The sequence below is a fragment of the Oryzias latipes genome, chromosome 9, assembly GCF_002234675.1.
Source record: "Oryzias latipes chromosome 9, ASM223467v1".
In the NCBI taxonomy this organism is placed as follows: Eukaryota; Metazoa; Chordata; class Actinopteri; order Beloniformes; family Adrianichthyidae; genus Oryzias; species Oryzias latipes.
In genome coordinates this window covers 31,198,039-31,220,680 of record NC_019867.2, presented here as the reverse complement: position 1 = coordinate 31,220,680, position 22,642 = coordinate 31,198,039, and the positions used below count along the sequence as shown (strand labels likewise).

General features: G+C 40.7%; 1 protein-coding gene across 1 annotated transcript in view; it reads left to right on the top strand.

Moving 5' to 3' along the window:
* The window catches only part of LOC101172418 (centriolin), a 42,318-nt gene that overhangs the window by 2,006 nt on the left and 17,670 nt on the right, over nucleotides 1-22,642 (top strand). Inside the window, exons 2-3 of the mRNA XM_011479714.3 lie at nucleotides 1,795-1,930; nucleotides 2,018-2,106. Of these exons, the coding sequence (XP_011478016.1) occupies nucleotides 1,825-1,930; nucleotides 2,018-2,106 (195 nt within the window). The 5' untranslated portion in view covers nucleotides 1,795-1,824. The remainder of the gene's footprint in view (nucleotides 1-1,794; nucleotides 1,931-2,017; nucleotides 2,107-22,642) is intronic.

The following is a 22,642-nucleotide window of genomic DNA, read 5'->3' as shown; positions in this document are numbered from 1 at the left end:
GGAGACTATCTTCTAAATGTGCTGTTATTACTGTTATGGTTAATAAGGGCCTGCTCGCTCATATTTTTTTAAAATCCATGTGGTCAGGGCTTTTTTCTTGGCTGCAAGGTCCCGACAGAAGCATTAGGCTAACACGTGCTAAAAACATTAGCCTTGGAGGAACAGAACTCCAGGCGGTCAGTCAGCAATGAGCAACTTGAATGTAAATATGTGGGAATAACAGCTTTTATTTTGTCTGGACACCACTGGAAACACAAATTCATATGATGGTTTAGAGTTTCTCAGGGCTGCGAAGCAGTATTTCCTCCTCCTGCGCTTCGAAGCTTCCCTGGACTAGCGGGCCGGGTTTAGTTCCGTCCGAAGACGAAGTTAGTCCGGAGGAGAAGCTTTGAACCGTGCGGACAGCGGGGCTTCAGAATGAGGCTGGGGTCCCAAACTCCGGACCACATAAGGCAAAAATGCTGCTACGAAGTCCTGAGAAGCTGTGTACAATCATCAGGGGAGCACAAAAGTCACAAAGCCCTCTCCTCTGCCGCTAACACAAAGCTACAAGCCTGGCCGCACTGCTCCTAGTCTGTCTGTGTCTGTTAGCAGCCGGACACACAGAGATATCACTGACGTCATCGCCCCGCCTCCCCTCTGGAATGGAGGGAATTGAAATATGCGACACTGTCCGCAGGGTGGATGTGAAAATGAAAATGCAATTCCCTCTTTGCATTTTTTTTTTCATTATGACACGGAATAAGCGATTTTTAAGTAGAAATGAAAAAGCATTTTGAAGTATTGATTTTTAATTTTAATTTTGAGTCACAAAATGCAGTTACATTTTGAAAATAAAAAAGTATTTCTGTTAATCTATTTTAATTGTCAAATTAGACATTTCTAAATGAATTTTGCTACACATTTACCAGAGAACTTTTTGAAAATGAAATGTCAAATACCATTTTTATTATCATTTTAAGTAAGTGACAGAATAAGCAGCATTGAAAAAAATGAAAAGGTATTTTGGCAAATTGCTTTTATCATTTTAATTTTGAGTCAAAAAATGCAGCTTCTGTTGATGAATGAATGAATGAATGAATGAATGAATGAATAATAAAACAGCTATTTCATTAAAAATACCGCATTCTAAAAGTATTTCATTAAGCTACAGCTGCTCCTAATTGTTTGTGGACATTGGCTGTAGCCAATCAGCTTACTTAAAACTGGTCACATGACTTCATGTTCCAGTATTCATTGCTTGGATACAGAGGCTTATGAATGAAAAAACACTACCCGCTTACTTTTATTTTCTCATGAAGTCTGCAAAAATTCAACAACAAAAATCGTCTAGTATCAAAATTAGACACCAACTAACTTACCTTAGAACTGGTAAGTTCTTAAAGGCCCTTGGGGTCTTCCCAAGATTCAGCCTGAATTGATGACTTGGGATCGCCCCTTTGTGGCCCCACCACCTGCAGATGTGCCCCAAAGGAGCTGATGCAGTGTGGTTTGGGCCGGGGTCCGAAGGAGTGGGTGAAGGCAGGTGCCCTAGTGAACCAACCCCTAGTCTCAGAAAGAAAAAAAAAGACCTGGAAAGTGCCTGGAAACAACTTTCAGATAACAATAGCATAAAGTAAAGGTAAAATGAAGATGACTGTAGCGTCGCTCGATGATTTAAACAGCTTAGTAAACCATCAATGAATGTCGTTGTAGAGCTCGACATCACCAGTGGTCCTAAAACCGCCAAATCCAGCTAGGAGGCAATTCTTGTTTTCACCATGTGCAGTGTTCTGATTGGCTGTCCCCTATCAGGACCATGTGACTGTAGCGTCGCTGAACACAATGAGCAAGAGGAGAAGCGAGCTAGAGGGTCGACTCGACGGCCTGTTGTCCCGCATTGCCATGGAAACGCAGGAAATTAAAGAGCTGGAGCAGCTGCTGACTGATGGTGAGGAGAGAGCCAACTAACCAGAAAGCGGCGCTCTAAATGCAGCTCTGTGATTGGCGTCAGTGACATAATAACCTTTTCCTGCAGGTCAGATCTTGGCGAACGAGGTTCTAAAGAGGGATTTGGAGGGAGTGATCTGTGGACTTCAGAAATACCTCGGAGAGCTTAAACAACAGGTACAACAGAAGAAAAAGGTTTTATTTCCCATCGACATTCATGAAGTACCTACAGTGGAGGCCAGAAGTGGAAAGTTTGGGCGCTTCAGAGTTTGTGTCCGTGGATGATCTGCGTGATTTGGCTGGAATGAAAGTTGAAGGATGGTGTGGAACAAACAAGCCAAGTCTGCTCCTTTTGTAAACAAATGACTCAGTTCTCTTGCTGCTAAAGATCAGTGAAATTCAGCAGGAAGGGGGTGCAGACGCTTAAGCCCGGTTTGCACTTCATAGCGATTGGCCGTCGCATCAATCATCCCTACTGCAGTGGTACAGTCTAGTTCATACTAAGGTCGGCTGGTTTTGCTTGCGACTGTCTGGAATAACTAAGACAAACTTCTGAGTGGCGTTTCAGTGGTTTGTTATTTTATCTAAAGTGAAAGGTACAGACTTGGGAGATTCTGTTTTTTTCATGTATAAAGTTTGTCTTATTCTATAAGCAAAGTTTTTCTAAAGGTGCATTGATAATATGGTTTTTATTTATTTATCGGCAAACCAAATAACTATACTTTTAAAAGTATACTTCTGAAAAGATTTTCCATCTCCTTCATATGTGTAATAATTTGTAGACAACTTTGCAAAAATGTATGACTACATTTAGTTTGACATGTCTGTTTTGAATACGACTTTTCTTTGTTTTGAATACGACTTTTGCAAGTCTTGAATCCAAAATATCTCCTGTTGACAAACTGTCAAAAGTACATCACAGGGTTACAGATTTTTACATCGAGTCCCGAAACAGAGATCATTCAAATTTACGCATCAGCATTTAAGTTTATCTATTAAACTAAAATAAAACTGAACTTTTAAGAATGTTATTAATCCCATAACAGGGGAATTATCTTGTCAACAGCTAATCGTGTAAACACAACACCAGCGGATAGTTTCAGACTCAGAAATGGTGCAGAACAGTCCAGAAAGGAGCAGCAGACATGCCGCCCTGCTCATTAGATTTACAAAAAGAAAGGTGCATGTCTGTCAAAATTGGTTGATATTAAGTGGATAACGAAACAAAAATAGCTAAGTTAACTCTGAGCTAAAGAAGGCTAACCGTAAAAAAACAAATTAAATAAAAAGTTTTTACAGTAGGATAAAAAAAATATCCCAACTTTCTTTCATTTTATGTTTTTCTTTTTCGCCATGGTCGAAAGCCAGTTAGCCTACTTTAGCTCCAGGTTAGCTCTCTGGTTTTTTTTCATCCATTTTCTTAACCCACAGTATCCCTTTCGGGGATATAGTGGAGCTTGTCCTGGCTACTTTTGTGCTGAGGCGGGGTACATCTGGACATGTCCAGGGGCTGGAGCGAGCGCACCACCTGAACCGGGAATAAATTGGGCAGTGAAGCGAGGATCCAGCAGCTGGCCGCAGACAGATGGCAGCAGCAGAAACGGGAATCCCACCTCCGCCTGCTGCCGTTGGCTGGCGGTAGGGATGAGTACCGAACCCAGGTATTGAACGAACCCCGGGGCAACATTCTTCAAGACCGCATCATGTCGTTAACATCTGACCTCAACGGTTCTGCTATCGGTACTGGAGAAGTCGCATTATTATTATTTTATTTTTCTGTGTCCCACAAGATATAAACGTTATCTGCCATATTTAACTCACCAAGTCAGTCAATTTTCCATTAATTAATGATGATATTAATTTCGCTATTCTTGCTGAAGAGGAGAGGTCTGTCTGGCTATTTGTGTGCACGGGGGGGCGGGGCTGTTGTTCAGACAGCACGCGGCGCGCACAGGAATGCTACCGAAGATATTCTATGGCGGAAAGAGCTAAACAGTCCCAACTGCGGCTCTTTCCTCCCTGTGCTGCGGCTCTCTGTGGTTTTTGTAAAACAACTATCATGTTCTCAGATTGTCGTGGAGCCTTTAACACCGTCAGGTAGAGCGAGCAGACAGGAGGAAGAGAGCAGCGTGAACGCGCGGAGGGGGCGTGTCTGCAGCTGTGAACGCCGACCAGAGTCTGTTATGGGATGGAAAGTTCTTCTAAAAAGACAGTAAAAATAATTAAATTAAATATTTAAATAAATATCCTGACGGCATTTTGAATCAATACAAGTATTGCCAAATGAACTATCGTGATGAATTGGCAAAAGCATTTTTTCTAACACACCTAGAGTTGTGGCTCCCTGTGCTTTCATCTCAGTGGGAAACTGATCCAAATGTCTCTTTGAGAGGTTCAGGTTGCCGACCACTTGTCTAACACATCCACGTGCATTCCAGGTTTGTACTGCAACATTATCATGTATAAAGTAAAAGGTTTTGTTAAAAAAACAATGTTGTTGCATAATGAGGAACTAAAACACTTTATGTTCTTAATTTGTTATTTATTTATTTTTCGCCCTCAGAAAGTATCGATAAGTAGTATGAATAAGAGTAGTAGTACCGTTAAAACCTTAACGATACCCATCCCTAGCTAGCGGGCAGACGGGAGAGCGGTGGCAGCAGGGAAGCGGGAATTCCTCCCCCGCCTGCTGTGGCGTTTTGTTATTTTGTTTAATCATTCTCTTATTATCTTATCTTTTTATGAAGAACATGCACTTGTTTACACCTAATATGAGGGATGTCTGCTGCTGCTCTTTTCTCCCACCACTTCCAGGTCTGGTACATTGTTCATATGATCAGCTCTAGTCACCTGTCAACAAAGAAAATGCAGCAGGACGTGGCTGTTGATAAGGTTTTTTTTTTTAATTCAACAAAGATCAAGATAATTTTCCTGCCGGAGGAATCGATAAAATTCTAAAAAGCTTAATTCTATCGTAGTTTAATAAATTAGGCTTAAGGCGCCTGACCACAAAGTTGAATCAATGTTTCGGGACTCGATGTATACGCCTGTGACTCTGTGACGTATTTTTGACAGATGGATAAGGGGAAATTTTGTATCCAAGACTTGCAAGAGTCGTATTCAAAACATAGAAAAGTCGTATTCAAAACAGACATATCAAGCGTAAAACTAGATGTTGTATTCATACATTTTTGCAAAGTTGAACCCAAATTAGTTTGTCTTAATGACACTTTGTGATACGTTTCTTATGGACAGATTCCTTACCACATATTAACCCCTCTTGTATTTAAAATGCATTAATTGTGGTTGTTTTTGATATCCTGCAACATGGAAACTTTCTGGATCGGGTTTGCTCTGCCAACACGTCGGCTAATTATTCCATATTTATTCAGGTCAAATGGTACGACCTGCACGCCATTGTACTATAGGAGTAAAATGCCAATTGTGGATGATGTTATCAGCTTGTGTCACATTTCACAGTGATTAGGGGGATTCATGCCACCTGAGCAATACCAAATTGCAGTGGCGGACCGTGCATTACACACCTGGGCCTTCAGTAGTGCTACGTCTGAATCACTCGGCCCCTCATAGAACATTTTTATTCCTCTAAATAAACGGAATAAACAAAACAATGAACAAATCTCGCTATGCAACTACAGCCAGCAAAACATGGAAAATAATCACATAAATTTGGAATAATTTTTATTGTTATATTTATCATTTCACTCCATCAAAAATTTGGATGATTAGAAAATAAATCCATCCTCCTCTCTTTCCTTAAACAGTTCCATCACCCTGTCATGTAGATAATGGTCTTCAGTTCCATCCAGAAGTCCTTTTCTATTCCATCATCGGGGCTGAGAGCAGAGTCTGTCCAGTTGTGTTTCTGCGTAGGTTTGAATTCGCTTTAGAGCCAAAAATGTCCGTTTGGCAGACGCAGTGGACACAGGGACGGTCAGTCCAAACACACAAATCTGTAATACTGCTTCATGATTCACTCAGATTTTTCTGATGAAGGAAGTCAAGGAGATCAGTGGGAGATGTTCCTGCTAGATCCTCCATCGATACATAACAGTCAGTCTGTTTTAACCGAGACTGATCAAAAAATGCTCTGGGGATCTGTGTCAAACTGGACAAGGCTTCTTGTGACTTCCTGAAACTTCTGTCCAATCAGAAGGTCTGAATACTGTGACGCTGCCTAAGCCTGCTAGAAGGCCCTGCTGACACCAAATCAAAATCTGATTGGTTGAAGCGAAATGATTGACCGACATTAGTCGCGGTTACATGGGCAGAATATCTTGATCGGATCAATGGTGGGGTTAAAATTCACCCGTGCACATGGGATCAGAAAACCTTTTTCCGATTAGAAGAAACGTTCACATGGGTCACACTTTTGGTCGGAATAAATCATTTGGGCATGCGCAGTTGTGTCGAAAATACCGGAAGGAAAATGTGTCCCGTTGTCACATATATTTATGCAGCAGCTCGGTAAAAGAGGCGATCTTCCAAACGGGCTTTTATTAATGTTATGAATATTATGAAGTGCATGTTCGCTCATCATTTTATATTTAATCCGTGTGGTCAGTGCTTTTCTTGTGGAAGAACTGAGCTGGAAGAAGAACCCAGTGGTAGGACAGGCTGACATGCGCAAAATCAGGACCATGCGGGAAACGCTTCAATCTGCAGTTTGGCTGCACGTAAATGTCTGGGAATAACATCCGCCTTTATTTTGTTGGGGCACAACTTTCAACGTAACAAAGCACCCTACCTCAAACACATTAATAAATCTGGCTGCTCTGCTCAGAGAGGTTCACTCGGTCCACTGGCACCGGAACCCGAATGCAGAGCTCGGGTGCCGGGTCCTGACCTCAGTGGGCACACATCCCCCCGCATCTCCCTCGTGAGGGGTGAAAGAGAGGGGAGTGCTAGCGGGGTGAGAGCGGAGCAGCGGTTTTCACGGGGCGTCCGCAGAGCTCGGTATAACCCACCTATCTCGATCGGAAAGAAATTTTGATCCGAACGAGTCTGACCGGGACAGAGTATTCCGAACGGCGCCTTTACATGACGCATTTTCTTTCCGATCAGGCGTTCATTCCGATTACTTTTGCCCATGTAAACGCGGCGATTGATTTTGCATTAGAGGGCCTTCAGAACAGATAGTGAAGGCCTCTTTAGCTCTGACCCTGCCTGCCAACAAAGGACAGCTGAAATGTGATTGGTTAAATGCTCCAATGTGAAAATACATCTGTCTGGAAGCAGCATAACCATCATAAACACAATAAAAGGGAATGGACAGACTATTTGGAATGATTTAATGAGTATGCATGGACAAAATATGATTAGCGCATTATTTAGATATTTTTTAGGCTTTTAGAGAAGGCCTTGAAGGCCCTAACGGCCCACCACTGACAAATTGCTTTGTTGCATAAACCTGACCTTATCTAAGACTGGCTGGCCATATCTAAGCAACATTGCCCCACATGGGCATTAGCTGTAACTGCATGGCTGTTTTCATAATGATTGGGGTCAGTTCTGCTTTCAGAGGGCAGTGAAAAATCAAATGTCAGATGGTGTGGCATTTTCAAAACATCCAACATTAGAGAAGTCTGTTTGTTCACATTGTTTTTTTTCGTGTTGTTTAATGCATTAGGGCAGTGGTCTCCAACCTTTTCAGGTCACGGACCGGGGTAATGTAAGAAGATATTTTCAAGGACCGGTCTGAAAGAAGCCAAAGTTGATAACTTTGAACTTTGATAACTTTTAGCTTCTGGTTTCTGAAAAAACTATTTTTCACATTAAAATGCTACTACAAAATTTAGTTTAAAAATAAAACATTTTTAGGTTGTTGTGTTTTTTTTGTTTTTGCAGATGATGAGGATTCAGTGAAGGAAATTGTTGATTTGTAGAATTCGTTTGTGATTTGTAAAATTCAATAAAAGTGACATTTTTTTCTTTAACAGAATATTATTATAACAAGTCTCAGATCAACTTTTCAGAGCAAGAAGATTATTTATTTTGTTTTGACATAAATCTTGATACATTGAGTATTTATTTTTAACAGAAGAACATCTTCTGTGCTAAAGTTTCTTAACAGATGCCTGATTTACCATTAATCTCCCTAATACCAGTTTCCTCAGATCAGAACATCTTCAGGTCGAAAACTTTTTTTGACTGAATCTTCATCGCTGGTTTAAACTTAGACTTTGTGATGAAGATAAAGACGTCAAACCAGACGCAAACAACCGGACGCAGTTCGGCAGGGAGAAGAAATATAGAGATTTTTTATTGATCCCAGCTTGGAAAAATTGGGTAAAGAACCCTAGCGGCAGAACAGGCCTGCTCAGAAACAAACAGCTGATTGCGGGAGTAAACGAAAGACTGGCCACTTTACAGGTGATCATTAGGGGTGACAAGAGTAACAGGAAAAGTGGATGCACTAGTTTGGAGCAGGCAACATCCATGCTGTTGACTGTGGTGATGTGCGAAGCGGGCAAAAAAAAAAAAGAAAAAGGACAAGACTATAATAAATACTTAAAGACACAAAAGACAAGAAAACAAAAAGTCATAACAATCAGAGCCGCCACTCGGCAGCGCCACTCCTGGTGTGGTGAAAACCTATTAACTGAATTGATACTGAAAACTGAGAACTGAATGAAGTTTAAATACAAGTACAGTGATTCCCAACTTATGTATGAAGAAGTTCCATAGGAACTAAATGAAAAGAATGTTGCTTCTAAAATTATGAAAGATGAAGATTTACTATAAAATGCTGCAGTTTAGTAGTAAAAAAAAACATTATTGCAAGACAAATACAATCAAGAGATTAGCGTACATAGTGAAACTAAGAGCCAAAGTAACAGGAACCCATGTCTGCAGTATGAACGGCTTCATGTGAAAAGTGGTGTGCTCAGACTGCAGTGAGCTCATAGGAAGTGGGGGTTGTGCCTCCCCAGTCAGGGAATGAGCTTCAATGGTAGAATGCGCTTAGCACACGCCACACAGTGGAAACGAGGCAGTACATAAGGAGAGGTGGGGGTTGCGGCTGTCCAGCAGGGGAATTAGCTCAAATGGTAGAGCGCTCGCTTAGCATGCGAGAGGTAGCGGGATCGATGCCCGCATTTCCAAGTGTTTTGGAACACGCAGCTGTCAGGCGTGAGTTTCAGCTTTTGTTTCATGAATCAGTCCACGGTGTTAGTGCTTCTGCCTTTCAGAATTCCGATTCTGGATCTCTCTGACAGAAATGGAATGTGGGTTGATCTTGTATGTGTCAGCATTGAGTGTGTGAAATTATGGGTGTGAACATTGTGTGGATGAAAGCTGTCTTGTGACTGTTTTGCATTTGGAACGCTGTGTGTGAAAGTCATGTGTGTGTTTGAACATTGTTTTTGTGTGCCCCGTGTTTGTGAACATTGGACCGTGTAATTGTTGTGTGTATGATGGAATGTGCTTAAAAAAATTAGTTGGTGTGAACCTTTTGTGTGTGAATGTTGTGTGTGTGAACGTACTGCAAGTGAACATTGTGGATGTGAACGTTTTACGTGTGGCACTGTGTGCGTGAAAGCTATCCTGTGAATGTTGTGTGTGTGAATGTTGTGGTGTGAATGTTGTGTGTGTGAAACGTTTTACATGTGGGCACTGTGTGCTTTAAAGCTATCCCTGTGAATGTTGTGTGTGTGAATGTTGTGTGTGTGAATGTTGTGTGTGTGAACGTTTTACATGTGGCACTGTGTGCTTTAAAGCTATCCCTGTGATGTTGTGTGTGTGTAAATGTTGTGCATGTGAACGTTATGTGTTTTAAACATTGTTGGCTTAAACGTTATCTGTGAACTTTGTGCAGTGAATATTGTGCGTGTGAACATTGTGTGTGTGAACATGGTCAATGTGAACATTGTGTGTGAATGTGGTCCGTGTAAATGTTGAGTTTGAACGTTGTGTTTGTATGTGTGAACATCGTGCATGTAAACTTCTGTGTAAATATATGTGTGAACTCTACGTGTGTGAACGTTGTTTGTGTCAACATAGTGAGTGTGAATGTTGTGTGCAACAACGTGGTGTGTGTGAATTCTTACAGTACGTTGTGTGAATGTTGTGTATGAGAAGTTGTGTGTAAACATTATGTTTGTGAATGGTGTGTGCATGTGTGTGAATATTGTGCCTGTAACATTCTGTGTGTAAGTTGTGTGTGTGAACATTGTGTGTGAATGTGTGTGTGTGTGTGTGAATGTTATCTGTTTGTACTTATATTCCTGTGAGGACTTATGTGGATACACACAAGCTTATGGGGACCAAGTTTACAGCGGGGACAAAAATTGAGGTCTCGCGGGGAGTAGCTTGCCACTAGCTTCAGAATGACCCAAAAGCCCTCCCCTCTCATTTTCTCATATGTCTCCAGGAAGAGACTTTTTGGGACTAGTGGTCAAAAGTGGTATTGCAAAATCCTTATTTATATCAACATCTTTATTTTGTAGTTATTTAAAAAAAAAACTGAAAAATGCTTTGAGGAAAAGCTTGCAAAAGGTAGCGGGATCGATGCCTGCATTCTCCAAGTGTTTTGGAAACACAGCTGTCAGTCGTGAGTTTCAGCTTTTGTTTCATGAATCAGTCACACGGTGTTAGTGCTTCTGCTTTCAGAATCCGATTCTGGATCTCTCTGACAGAAATGGAATGTGGGTTGATCTTGTATGTGTCAGCATTGAGTGTGTGAACATTATGGGTGTGAACATTGTGTGGATGAAAGCTGTCCTTGTGACTGTTTTGCATTTGAACGCTGTGTGTGAAATCATGTGTGTGTTTGAAATTGTTTTGTGTGCCCGTGTTTGTGAACATTGACGTGTAATTGTTGTGTGTATGATGGATGTCTTAAAAATTAGTTGGTGTGAACTTTTGTGTGTGAATGTTGTGTGTGTGAACGTACTGCAAGTGACATTGTGAGTGAACGTTTTACGTGTGGGACTGTGTGCATGAAAGCTATCCCTGTGAATGTGTGTGTGTGAATGTGTGTGTGTGAAGTTGTGTGTTTCAAACATTGTTCGCTTGAACGTTATCTGTGAACTTTGTGCATGTGAATATTGTGTGTGTGAACATTGTGTGTGTGAACTGGTCAATGTGAACATTGTATGTGAATGTGGTCTGTGTAATGTTGAGTTTGAACGTTGTGTTTGTATGTGTGAACATCGTGCGTGTAAACATTCTGTGTAAATATATGTGTGAACTTTACGTGTGTGAACGTTGTTGTTTGTGTCAACATAGTGAGTGTTAATGTTTTGTGCATCAACGTGGTGTGTGTGAATTCTACAGTACGTGTGTGAATGTTGTGTATGAGAACGTTGTGTGTAAACATTATGTGTGTGATGTTGTGTGCATGTGTGTGAATAATGTGCCTGTAAAATTCTGTGTGTAAGTTGTTGTGTGAACATTGTGTGTGTTGTGAATGTTATCTGTTTGTACTTATATTCCTGTGAGACCTTTGTGGATACACACAAGCTTATGGGGACCAAGTTTACAGCGGGGACAAAATTGAGGTCTCCGCGGGAGTACTTGCCACTAGCTTCAGAATGACCCAAAAGCCCTCCCTCTCATTTTCTCATATGTCTCCAGGAAGAGACTTTTTGGGACTAGTGGTCAAAAGTGGTATTGCAAAATCCTTAATTTTATATCAACATCTTTATTTTGTAGTTTTTAAAAAAAAAACTGAAAATGCTTTGAGGAAAAGCTTGCAAAAGGTAGCGGGATCGATGCCGATTCTCCAAGTGTTTTGGAACACACAGCTGTCGTCGTGAGTTTCAGGCTTTTGTTTCATGAATCAGTCACACGTGTTAGTGCTTCTGCCTTTCAGAATCCCGATTCTGGATCTCTCTGACAGAAATGGAATGTGGGTTGATCTTGTATGTGTCAGCATTGAGTGTGTGAACATTATGGGTGTGAACATTGTGTGGATGAAAGCTGTCCTTGTGACTGTTTTGCATTTGAACGCTGTGTTGAAAGTCATGTGTGTGTTTGAACATTGTTTTTGTGTGCCCCGTGTTTTGTGAACATTGACGTGTATTGTTGTGTGTATGATGGATGTGCTTAAAAAAATTAGTTGGTGTGAACCTTTTGTGTGTGAATGTTGTGTGTGTGAACGTACTGCAAGTGAACATTGTGGATGTGAACGTTTTAGTGTGGGCACTGTGTGCTGAAAGCTATCCCTGTGAATGCTGTGTGTGAATGTTGTGTGTGTGAACGTTATGTGTTCAAACATTGTTGCTTGAACGTTATCTGTGATTTGTGCATGTGAATATTGTGTGTGTGAACATTGTGTGTGTGAACTGGTCAATGTGAACATTGTATATGAATGTGGTCTGTGTAAATTTGAGTTTGAACGTTGTGTTTGTATGTGTGAACATCGTGCGTGTAAACATCTGTGTAAATATATGTGTGAACTTTACGTGTGTGAACGTTGTTTGTGTCAACATAGTGAGTATTAATGTTTTGTGCATCACGTGGTGTGTGTGAATTCTACAATGTGTGTGAATGTTGTGTATGAGAACGTTGTGTGTAAACATTATGTGTGTGAATGTTGTGTGCATGTGTGTGAATAATGTGCCTGTAAACATTCTGTGTGTAAGTTTGTGTGTGAACATTGTGTGTGTGTGAATGTTATCTGTTTGTACTTGTATTCCTGTGAAGACCTTATCGTGGATAACACAAGCTTATGGGGACCAAGTTTACAGCGGGGACAAAAATTGAGGTCTCCGCGGGGAGTAGCTTGCCACTAGCTTCAGAATGGCCCAAGAGCCCTCCCCTCTCATTTTCTCATATGTCTCAGCGAAGAGACTTTTTGGGACTAGTGGTCAAAAGTGGTATTGCAAAATCCTTAATTTATGTCAACATCTTTATTTTGTATTTATTTAAAAAAAAACTGAAAAATGCTTTGAGGAAAGCTTGCGAAAAGGTAGGGGATCGATGCCGCATTCTCCAAGTGTTTTGGAACACACAGCTGTCAGTCGTGAGTTTCAGCTTTTGTTTCATGAATCAGTCACACGGTGTTAGTGCTTCTGCCTTTCAGAATCCCGATTCTGGATCTCTCTGACAGAAATGGAATGTGGGTTGATCTTGTATGTGTCAGCATTGAGTGTGTGAACATTATGGGTGTGAACATTGTGTGGATGAAAGCTGTCCTTGTGACTGTTTTGCATTTGAACGCTGTGTGTGAAAGTCATGTGTGTGTTTGAACATTGTTTTTGTGTGCCCCGTGTTTGTGAACATTGACCGTGTAATTGTTGTGTGTATGATGGATGTGCTTAAAAAAATTAGTTGGTGTGAACCTTTTGTGTGTGAATGTTGTGTGTGTGAACGTACTGCAAGTGAACATTGTGGATGTGAACGTTTTACGTGTGGGCACTGTGTGCATGAAAGCTATCCCTGTGAATGCTGTGTGTGAATGTTGTGTGTGTGAACGTTATGTGTTCAAACATTGTTCGCTTGAACGTTATCTGTGAACTTTGTGCATGTGAATATTGTGTGTGTGAACATTGTGTGTGTGAACATGGTCAATGTGAACATTGTATGAATGTGGTCTGTGTAAATGTTGAGTTTGAACGTTGTGTTTGTATGTGTGAACATCGTGCGTGTAAACACTCTGTGTAAATATATGTGTGAACTTTACGTGTGTGAACGTTGTTTGTGTCAACATAGTGAGTATTAATGTTTTGTGCATCAACGTGGTGTGTGTGAATTCTACAATACGTGTGTGAATGTTGTGTATGAGAACGTTGTGTGTAAACATTATGTGTGTGAATGTTGTGTGCATGTGTGTGAATAATGTGCCTGTAAACATTCTGTGTGTAAGTTTGTGTGTGAACATTGTGTGTGTGTGAATGTTATCTGTTTGTACTTTATTCCTGTGAGACTTATGTGGATACACACAAGCTTATGGGGACCAAGTTTACAGCGGGGACAAAAATTGAGGTCTCCGCGGGGAGTAGCTTGCCATAGCTTCAGAATGACCAAGAAGCCTCCCCTCTCATTTTCTCATATGTCTCCAGGAAGAGACTTTTTGGGACTAGTGGTCAAAAGTGGTATTGCAAATCCTTAATTTATGTCAACATCTTTATTTTGTATTTATTTAAAAAAAAACTGAAAAATGCTTTGAGGAAAAGCGTGCGAGAGGTAGCGGGATCGATGCCTGCATTCTCCAAGTGTTTTGGAACACACAGCTGTCAGTCGTGAGTTTCAGCTTTTGTTTCATGAATCAGTCAGCACGGTGTTAGTGCTTCTGCCTTTCAGAATCCCGATTCTGGATCTCTCTGAGAAATGGAATGTGGGTTGATCTTGTATGTGTCAGCATTGAGTGTGTGAACATTATGGGTGTGAACATTGTGTGGATGAAAGCTGTCCTTGTGACTGTTTTGCATTTGAACGCTGTGTGTGAAAGTCATGTGTGTGTTTGAACATTGTTTTTGTGTGCCCCGTGTTTGTGAACATTGACCTGTAATTTGTTGTGTGTATGATGGATGTGCTTAAAAAAATTAGTTGGTGTGAACCTTTTGTGTGTGAATGTTGTGTGTGTGAACGTCTGCAAGTGAACATTGTGGATGTGAACGTTTTACGTGTGGGCACTGTGTGCTGAAAGCTATCCCTGTGAATGTGTGTGTGTGAATGTTTGTGTATGTGAACTGTTGTGTGTTCAAACATTGTTCGCTTGAACGTTATCTGTGAACTTTGTGCATGTGAATATTGTGGTGTGAACATTGTGTGTGTGAACATGGTCAATGTGAACATTGTATGTGAATGTGGTCTGTGTAAATGTTGAGTTTGAACGTTGTGTTTGTATGTGTGAACATCGTGCGTGTAACACTCTGTGTAAATATATGTGTGAATTTACGTGTGTGAACGTTGTTTGTGTCAACATAGTGAGTATTAATGTTTTGTGCATCAACGTGGTGTGTGTGAATTCTACAGTACGTGTGTGAATGTTGTGTATGAGAACGTTGTGTGTAAACATTATGTGTGTGAATGTTGTGTGCATGTGTGTGAATAATGTGCCTGTAAACATTCTGTGTGTAAGTTTTGTGTGTGAACATTGTGTGGTGTGTGAATGTTATCTGTTTGTACTTATATTCCTGTGAGGACCTTATTGTGGATACACACAAGCTTATGGGGACCAAGTTTACAGCGGGGACAAAAATTGAGGTCTCCGCGGGGAGTAGCTTGCCACTAGCTTCAGAATGACCCAAAAGCCCTCCCCTCTCATTTTCTCATATGTCTCCAGGAAGAGACTTTTTGGGACTAGTGGTCAAAAGTGGTATTGCAAAATCCTTATTTTATATCAACATCTTTATTTTGTAGTTATTTAAAAAAAAACTGAAAAATGCTTTGAGGAAAAGCTTGCAAAGGTAGCGGGATCGATGCCGCATTCTCCAAGTGTTTTGGAACACACAGCTGTCAGTCGTGAGTTTCAGCTTTTGTTTCATGAATCAGTCACACGGTGTTAGTGCTTCTGCCTTTCAGAATCCCGATTCTGGATCTCTCTGACAGAAATGGAATGTGGGTTGATCTTGTATGTGTCAGCATTGAGTGTGTGAACATTATGGGTGTGAACATTGTGTGGATGAAAGCTGTCCTTGTGACTGTTTTGCATTTGAACGCTGTGTGTAAAGTCATGTGTGTGTTTGAACATTGTTTTTGTGTGCCCCGTGTTTGTGAACATTGACCGTGTAATTGTTGTGTGTATGATGGATGTGCTTAAAAAAATTAGTTGGTGTGAACCTTTTGTGTGTTGAATGTTGTGTGTGTGAACGTACTGCAAGTGAACATTGTGGATGTGAACGTTTTACGTGTGGGCATGTGTGCTGAAAGCTATCCCTGTGTGAATGCTGTGTGTGTGAATGTTGTGTGTGTGAATGTTGTGTGTTAACGTTCATGTGGTTTCAAAGCATCTGTATGTGTGGTTGAATGTTTCATGTGAACGTTATGTGTACATGTGAAACTTATTGTGATGTGCAGTGAATATTGTGCGTGTGAACATTGTGTGTGTGAACATGGTCAATGTGAACATTGTGTGTGAATGTGGTCTGTGTAAATGTTGAGTTTGAACGTTGTGTTTGTATGTGTGAACATCGTGCGTGTAAACATTCTGTGTAAATATATGTGTGAACTTTACGTGTGTGAACGTTGTTTGTGTCAACATAGTGAGTGTTAATGTTTTGTGCATCAACGTGGTGTGTGTGAATTCTACAGACGTGTGTGAATGTTGTGTATGAGAACGTTGTGTGTAAACATTATTGTGTGAATGTTGTGTGCATGTGTGTGAATATGTGCCTGTAAACATTCTGTGTGTAAGTTGTGTGTGTGAACATTGTGTGTGTGTGAATGTTATCTGTTTGTACTTATATTCCTGTGAGGACTTATGTGGATACAGACAGCTTATGGGGACCAAGTTTACAGCGGGACAAAAATTGAGGTCTCCGCGGGGAGTAGCTTGCCACTAGCTTCAGAATGACCAAGACCCTCCCCTCTCATTTTCTCATACGTCTCCAGGAAGAGACTTTTTGGGACTAGTGGTCAAAAGTGGTATTGCAAAATCCTTAATTTATGTCAACATCTTTATTTTGTATTTATTTAAAAAAAACTGAAAAATGCTTTGAGGAAAAGCGTGCGAGAGGTAGCGGGATCGATGCCTGCATTCTCAAGTGTTTTGGAACACACAGCTGTCAGTCGTGAGTTTCAGCTTTTGTTTCATGAATCAGTCACACGGTGTTAGTGCTTCTGCCTTTCAGAATCCCTGATTCTGGATCTCTCTGACAGAAATGGAATGTGGGTTGATCTTGTATGTGTCAATTGAGTGTGTGAACATTATGGGTGTGAACATTGTGTGGATGAAAGCTGTCCTTGTGACTGTTTGGCATTTGAATGCTGTGTGTGAAAGTCATGTGTGTGTTGAACATTGTTTTTGTGTGCCCCGTGTTTTGTGAAAAATGACCGTGTAATTGTTGTGTGTATGATGGATGTGCTTAAAAAAATTAGTTGGTGTGAACCTTTTTTGTGTGAATGTTGGTGTGTGTGAACGTACTGCAAGTGAACATTGTGGATGTGAACGTTTTACGTGTGGGCACTGTGTGCGTGAAAGCTATCCTGTGAATGCTGTGTGTGTGAATGTTGTGTGTGTGAACGTTATGTGTTCAAACATTGTTCGCTTGAACGTTATCTGTGAACTTTGTGCATGTGAATATTGTGTGTGTGAACATTGTGTGTGTGAACATGGTCAATGTGAACATTGTATGTGAATGTGGTCTGTGTAATGTTGAGTTTGAACGTTGTGTTTGTATGTGTGAACATCGTGCGTGTAAACATTCTGTGTAAATATATGTGTGAACTTTACGTGTGTGAACGTTGTTTGTGTCAACATAGTGAGTGTTAATGTTTTGTGCATCAACGTGGTGTGTGTGAATTCTACCAGTACGTGTGTGAATGTTGTGTATGAGAACGTTGTGTGTAAACATTATGTGTGTGAATGTTGTGTGCATGTGTGTGAATAATGTGCCTGTAAACATTCTGTGTGTAAGTTGTGTGTGTGAACATTGTGTGTGTGAATGTTATCTGTTTGTACTTATATTCCTGTGAGGACCTTATTGTGGATACAGACATGCTTATGGGGACCAAGTTTACAGCGGGGACAAAAATTGAGGTCTCCGCGGGGAGTAGCTTGCCACTAGCTTCAGAATGAGCCAAGAGCCCTCCCTCTCATTTTCTATACGTCTCCAGGAAGAGACTTTTTGGGACTAGTGGTCAAAAGTGGTATTGCAAAATCCTTAATTTATGTCAACATCTTTATTTTGTATTTATTTAAAAAAAAACTGAAAAATGCTTTGAGGAAAAGCGTGCGAGAGGTAGCGGATCGATGCCTGCATTCTCCAAGTGTTTTGGAACACACAGCTGTCAGTCGTGAGTTTCAGCTTTTGTTTCATGAATCAGTCACACGGTGTTAGTGCTTCTGCCTTTCAGAATCCTGTTCTGGATTCTCTGACAGAAATGGATGTGGGTTGATCTTGTATGTGTCAACATTGAGTGTGTGAACATTATGGGTGTGAACATTGTGTGGATGAAAGCTGTCCTTGTGACTGTTTTGCATTTGAATGCTGTGTGTGAAAGTCATGTGTGTGTTTGAACATTGTTTTTGTGTGCCCCGTGTTTGTGAAAAAGACGTGTAATTGTTGTGTGTATGATGGATGTGCTTAAAAAATTAGTTGGTGTGACCTTTTTTGTGTGAATGTTGTGTGTGTGAACGTACTGCAAGTGAACTTGTGGATGTGAACGTTTTACGTGTGGGCACTGTGTGCGTGAAGCTATCCTGTGATGCTGTGTGTGTGAATGTTGTGTGTGTGAACTTATGTGTTCAAACTTGTTCGCTTGAACGTTATCTGTGAACTTTGTGGCATGTGAATATTGTGTGTGTGAACATTGTGTGTGTGACATGGTCAATGTGAACATTGTATGTGATGTGGTCTGTGTAAATGTTGAGTTTGCCGTTGTGTTTGTATGTGTGAACATCGTGCGTGTAAACACTCTGTGTAAATATATGTGTGACTTTACGTGTGTGAACGTTGTTTGTGTCACATAGTGAGTATTAATGTTTTGTGCATCACGTGGTGTGTGTGAATTCTACAGTACGTGTGTGAATGTTGTGTATGAGAACGTTGTGTGTAAACATTATGTGTGTGAATGTTGTGTGCATGTGTGTGAATAATGTGCCTGTAAACATTCTGTGTGTAAGTTTGTGTGTGAACATTGTGTGTGTGTGAATGTTATCTGTTTGTACTTATATTCCTGTGAGGACTTATTGTGGATACACACAAGCTTATGGGGACCAAGTTTACAGCGGGGACAAAAATTGAGGTCTCCGCGGGGAGTAGCTTGCCACTAGCTTCAGAATGAGCCAAAAGCCTCCCCTCTCATTTTCTCATATGTCTCCAGGAAGAGACTTTTTGGGACTAGTGGTCAAAAGTGGTATTGCAAAATCCTTAATTTATGTCAACATCTTTATTTTGTTTTATTTAAAAAAAACTGAAAAATGCTTTGAGGAAAAGCGTGCGAGAGGTAGCGGGATCGATGCCCCATTCTCCAAGTGTTTTGGAACACACAGCTGTCAGTCGTGAGTTTCAGCTTTTGTTTCATGAATCAGTCACACGGTGTTAGTGCTTCTGCCTTTCAGAATCCCGATTCTGGATCTCTCTGACAGAAATGGAATGTGGGTTGATCTTGTATGTGTCAACATTGAGTGTGTGAACATTATGGTGTGAACATTGTGTGGATGAAAGCTGTCCTTGTGACTGTTTTGCATTTGAACGCTGTGTGTAAAGTCATGTGTGTGTTTGAACATTGTTTTGTGTGCCCCGTGTTTGTGAACATTGACCGTGTAATTGTTGTGTGTATGATGGATGTGCTTAAAAAAATTAGTTGTGTGAACCTTTTGTGTTGAATGTTGTGTGTGTGAAGTCTGCAAGTGAACATTGTGGATGTGAACGTTTTACGTGTGGGCACTGTGTGCGTGAAGCTATCCCTGTGAATGTGTGTGTGTGAATGTTGTGTGTGTGAATGTTGTTGTGTGAACGTTACTGTGCTTCGCTAAAGACTATTGTTGTGTGAATGTTGTGCATGTGAACTTATGTGTACATGTGTGAACTTATTGTGAATTGTGGTGAATATTGTGCGTGTGAACATTGTGTGTGTGAACATGGTCAATGTGAACATTGTGTGAATGTGGTCGTGTAAATGTTGAGTTTGAACGTTGTGTTTGTATGTGTGAACATCGTGCGTGTAAACATTCTGTGTAAATATATGTGTGAACTTACGTGTGTGAACGTTGTTTGTGTCAACATAGTGAGTGTTAATGTTTGTGCATCAACGTGGTGTGTGTGAATTCTACAGTACGTGTGTGAATGTTGTGTATGAGAACGTTGTGTGTAAACATTATGTGTGTGAATGTTGTGTGCATGTGTGTGAATAATGTGCCTGTAAACATTCTGTGTGTAAGTTGTGTGTGTGAACATTGTGTGTGTGTGAATGTGTGTGGTAATGTTATCTGTTTGTACTTATATTCCTGTGAGACTTATTGTGGATACACACAAGCTTATGGGGACCAAGTTTACAGCGGGGACAAAAATTGAGGTCTCCGCGGGGAGTAGCTTGCCACTAGCTTCAGAATGACCCAAAAGCCCTCCCTCTCATTTTCTCATATGTCTCCAGGAAGAGACTTTTTGGGACTAGTGGTCAAAAGTGGTATTGCAAAATCCTTATTTTTATCAACATCTTTATTTTGTAGTTATTTAAAAAAAAAACTGAAAAATGCTTTGAGGAAAAGCTTGCAAGGTAGCGGGATCGATGCCGCATTCTCCAAGTGTTTTGGAACACACAGCTGTCAGTCGTGAGTTTCAGCTTTTGTTTCATGAATCAGTCACACGGTGTTAGTGCTTCTGCCTTTCAGAATCCCGATTCTGGATCTCTCTGACAGAAATGGAATGTGGGTTGATCTTGTATGTGTCAACATTGAGTGTGTGAACATTATGGGTGTGAACATTGTGTGGATGAAAGCTGTCCTTGTGACTGTTTTGCATTTGAACGCTGTGTGTGAAAGTCATGTGTGTGTTTGAACATTGTTTTTGTGTGCCCCGTGTTTGTGAACATTGACCGTGTAATTGTTGTGTGTATGATGGATGTGCTTAAAAAAATTAGTTGGTGTGAACCTTTTGTGTGTGAATGTTGTGTGTGTGAACGTACTGCAAGTGAACATTGTGGATGTGAACGTTTTACGTGTGGGCACTGTGTGCATGAAAGCTATCCCTGTGAATGCTGTGTGTGAATGTTGTGTGTGAACGTTATGTGTTCAAACATTGTTGCTTGAACGTTATCTGTGAACTTTGGTGAGTGAATATTGTGTGTGTGAACATTGTGTGTGTGAACATGGTCAATGTGAACATTGTATATGAATGTGGTCTGTGTAAATGTTGAGTTTGAACGTTGTGTTTGTATGTGTGAACATCGTGCGTGTAAACATCTGTGTAATATATGTGTGAACTTTACGTGTGTGAACGTTGTTTGTGTCAACATAGTGAGTATTAATGTTTTGTGCATCAACGTGGTGTGTGTGAATTCTACAATACGTGTGTGAATGTTGTGTATGAGAACGTTGTGTGTAAACATTATGTGTGTGAATGTTGTGTGCATGTGTGTGAATAATGTGCCTGTAAACATTCTGTGTGTAAGTTTTGTGTGTGAACATTGTGTGTGTGTGAATGTTTCTGTTTTGTACTTGTATTCCTGTGAAGACCTTATCGTGGATACACACAAGCTTATGGGGCCAAGTTTACAGCGGGGACAAAAATTGAGGTCTCCGCGGGAGTAGCTTGCCACTAGCTTCAGAATGACCAAAGCCTCCCCTCTCATTTTCTCATATGTCTCCAGGAAGAGACTTTTTGGGACTAGTGTCAAAAGTGGTATTGCAAATCCTTAATTTATGTCAACATCTTATTTTGTATTTATTTAAAAAAAATGAAAAATCCTTTGAGGAAAAGCGTGCGAGAGGTAGCGGGATCGATCCTGCATTCTCCAAGTGTTTTGGAACACACAGCTGTCAGTCGTGAGTTTCAGCTTTTGTTTCATGAATCAGTCACACGGTGTTAGTGTTTGCCTTTCAGAATCCGTTCTGGATCTCTCTGACAGAAATGGATGTGGGTTGATCTTGTTGTGTCAACATTGAGTGTGTGAAATTATGGGTGTGAACATTTGTGGATGAAAGCTGTCCTTGTGACTGTTTTGCATTTGAAGCTGTGTGAAAGTCATGTGTGTGTTTGAACATTGTTTTTGTGTGCCCCGTGTTTGTGAACATTGACCGTGTAATTGTTGTGTGTATGATGGATGTGCTTAAAAATTAGTTGGTGTGAACTTTTGTGTATGAATGTTGTGTGTGTAACGTACTGCAGTGAACATTGTGGATGTGAACGTTTTTACGTGTGGGCATGTGTGCGGAAAGCTATCCTGTGAATGTTGTGTGCGTGATGTTGTGCATGTGAACGTTTGTGTTTAAACATTGTTCGGCTTGAACTTATTGTGACTTTGTGCATGTGCATACTGTGGTGTGAACATTGTGTGTGAATGGTCAATGTGAACATTGTATATGAATGTGGTCTGTGTAAATGTTGAGTTTGAACGTTGTGTTGTATGTGTGAACTCGTGCGTGTAAACATTCTGTGTAAATATATGTGTGAACTTTACGTGTGTGAACGTTGTTTGTGTCAACAAGTGAGTGTTAATGTGTGTGCATCACGTGGTGTGTGTGAATTCTACAGTACGTGTTTGAATGTTGTGTATGAGACATTGTGTGTAAACATTGGTGTGATGTGTGTGCATGTGTGTGAATATTGTGCCTGTAAACATTCTGTGTGTAAGTTGTGTGTGTGAACATTGTGTGTGTGTGAATGTTATCTGTTTGTACTATATTCCTGTGAGGACCTTATCGTGGATACACACATGCTTATGGGGACCAAGTTTACAGCGGGGCAAAAAATTGAGGTCTCCGCGGGAGTAGCTTGCCACTAGCTTCAGAATGACCAAGAGCCTCCCATCTCATTTTCTCATACGTCTCCAGGAAGAGACTTTTTGGACTAGTGGTCAAAAGTGTATTGCAAAATCCTTAATTTATAATTCAACATCTTTATTTGTATTTATTTAAAAAAAA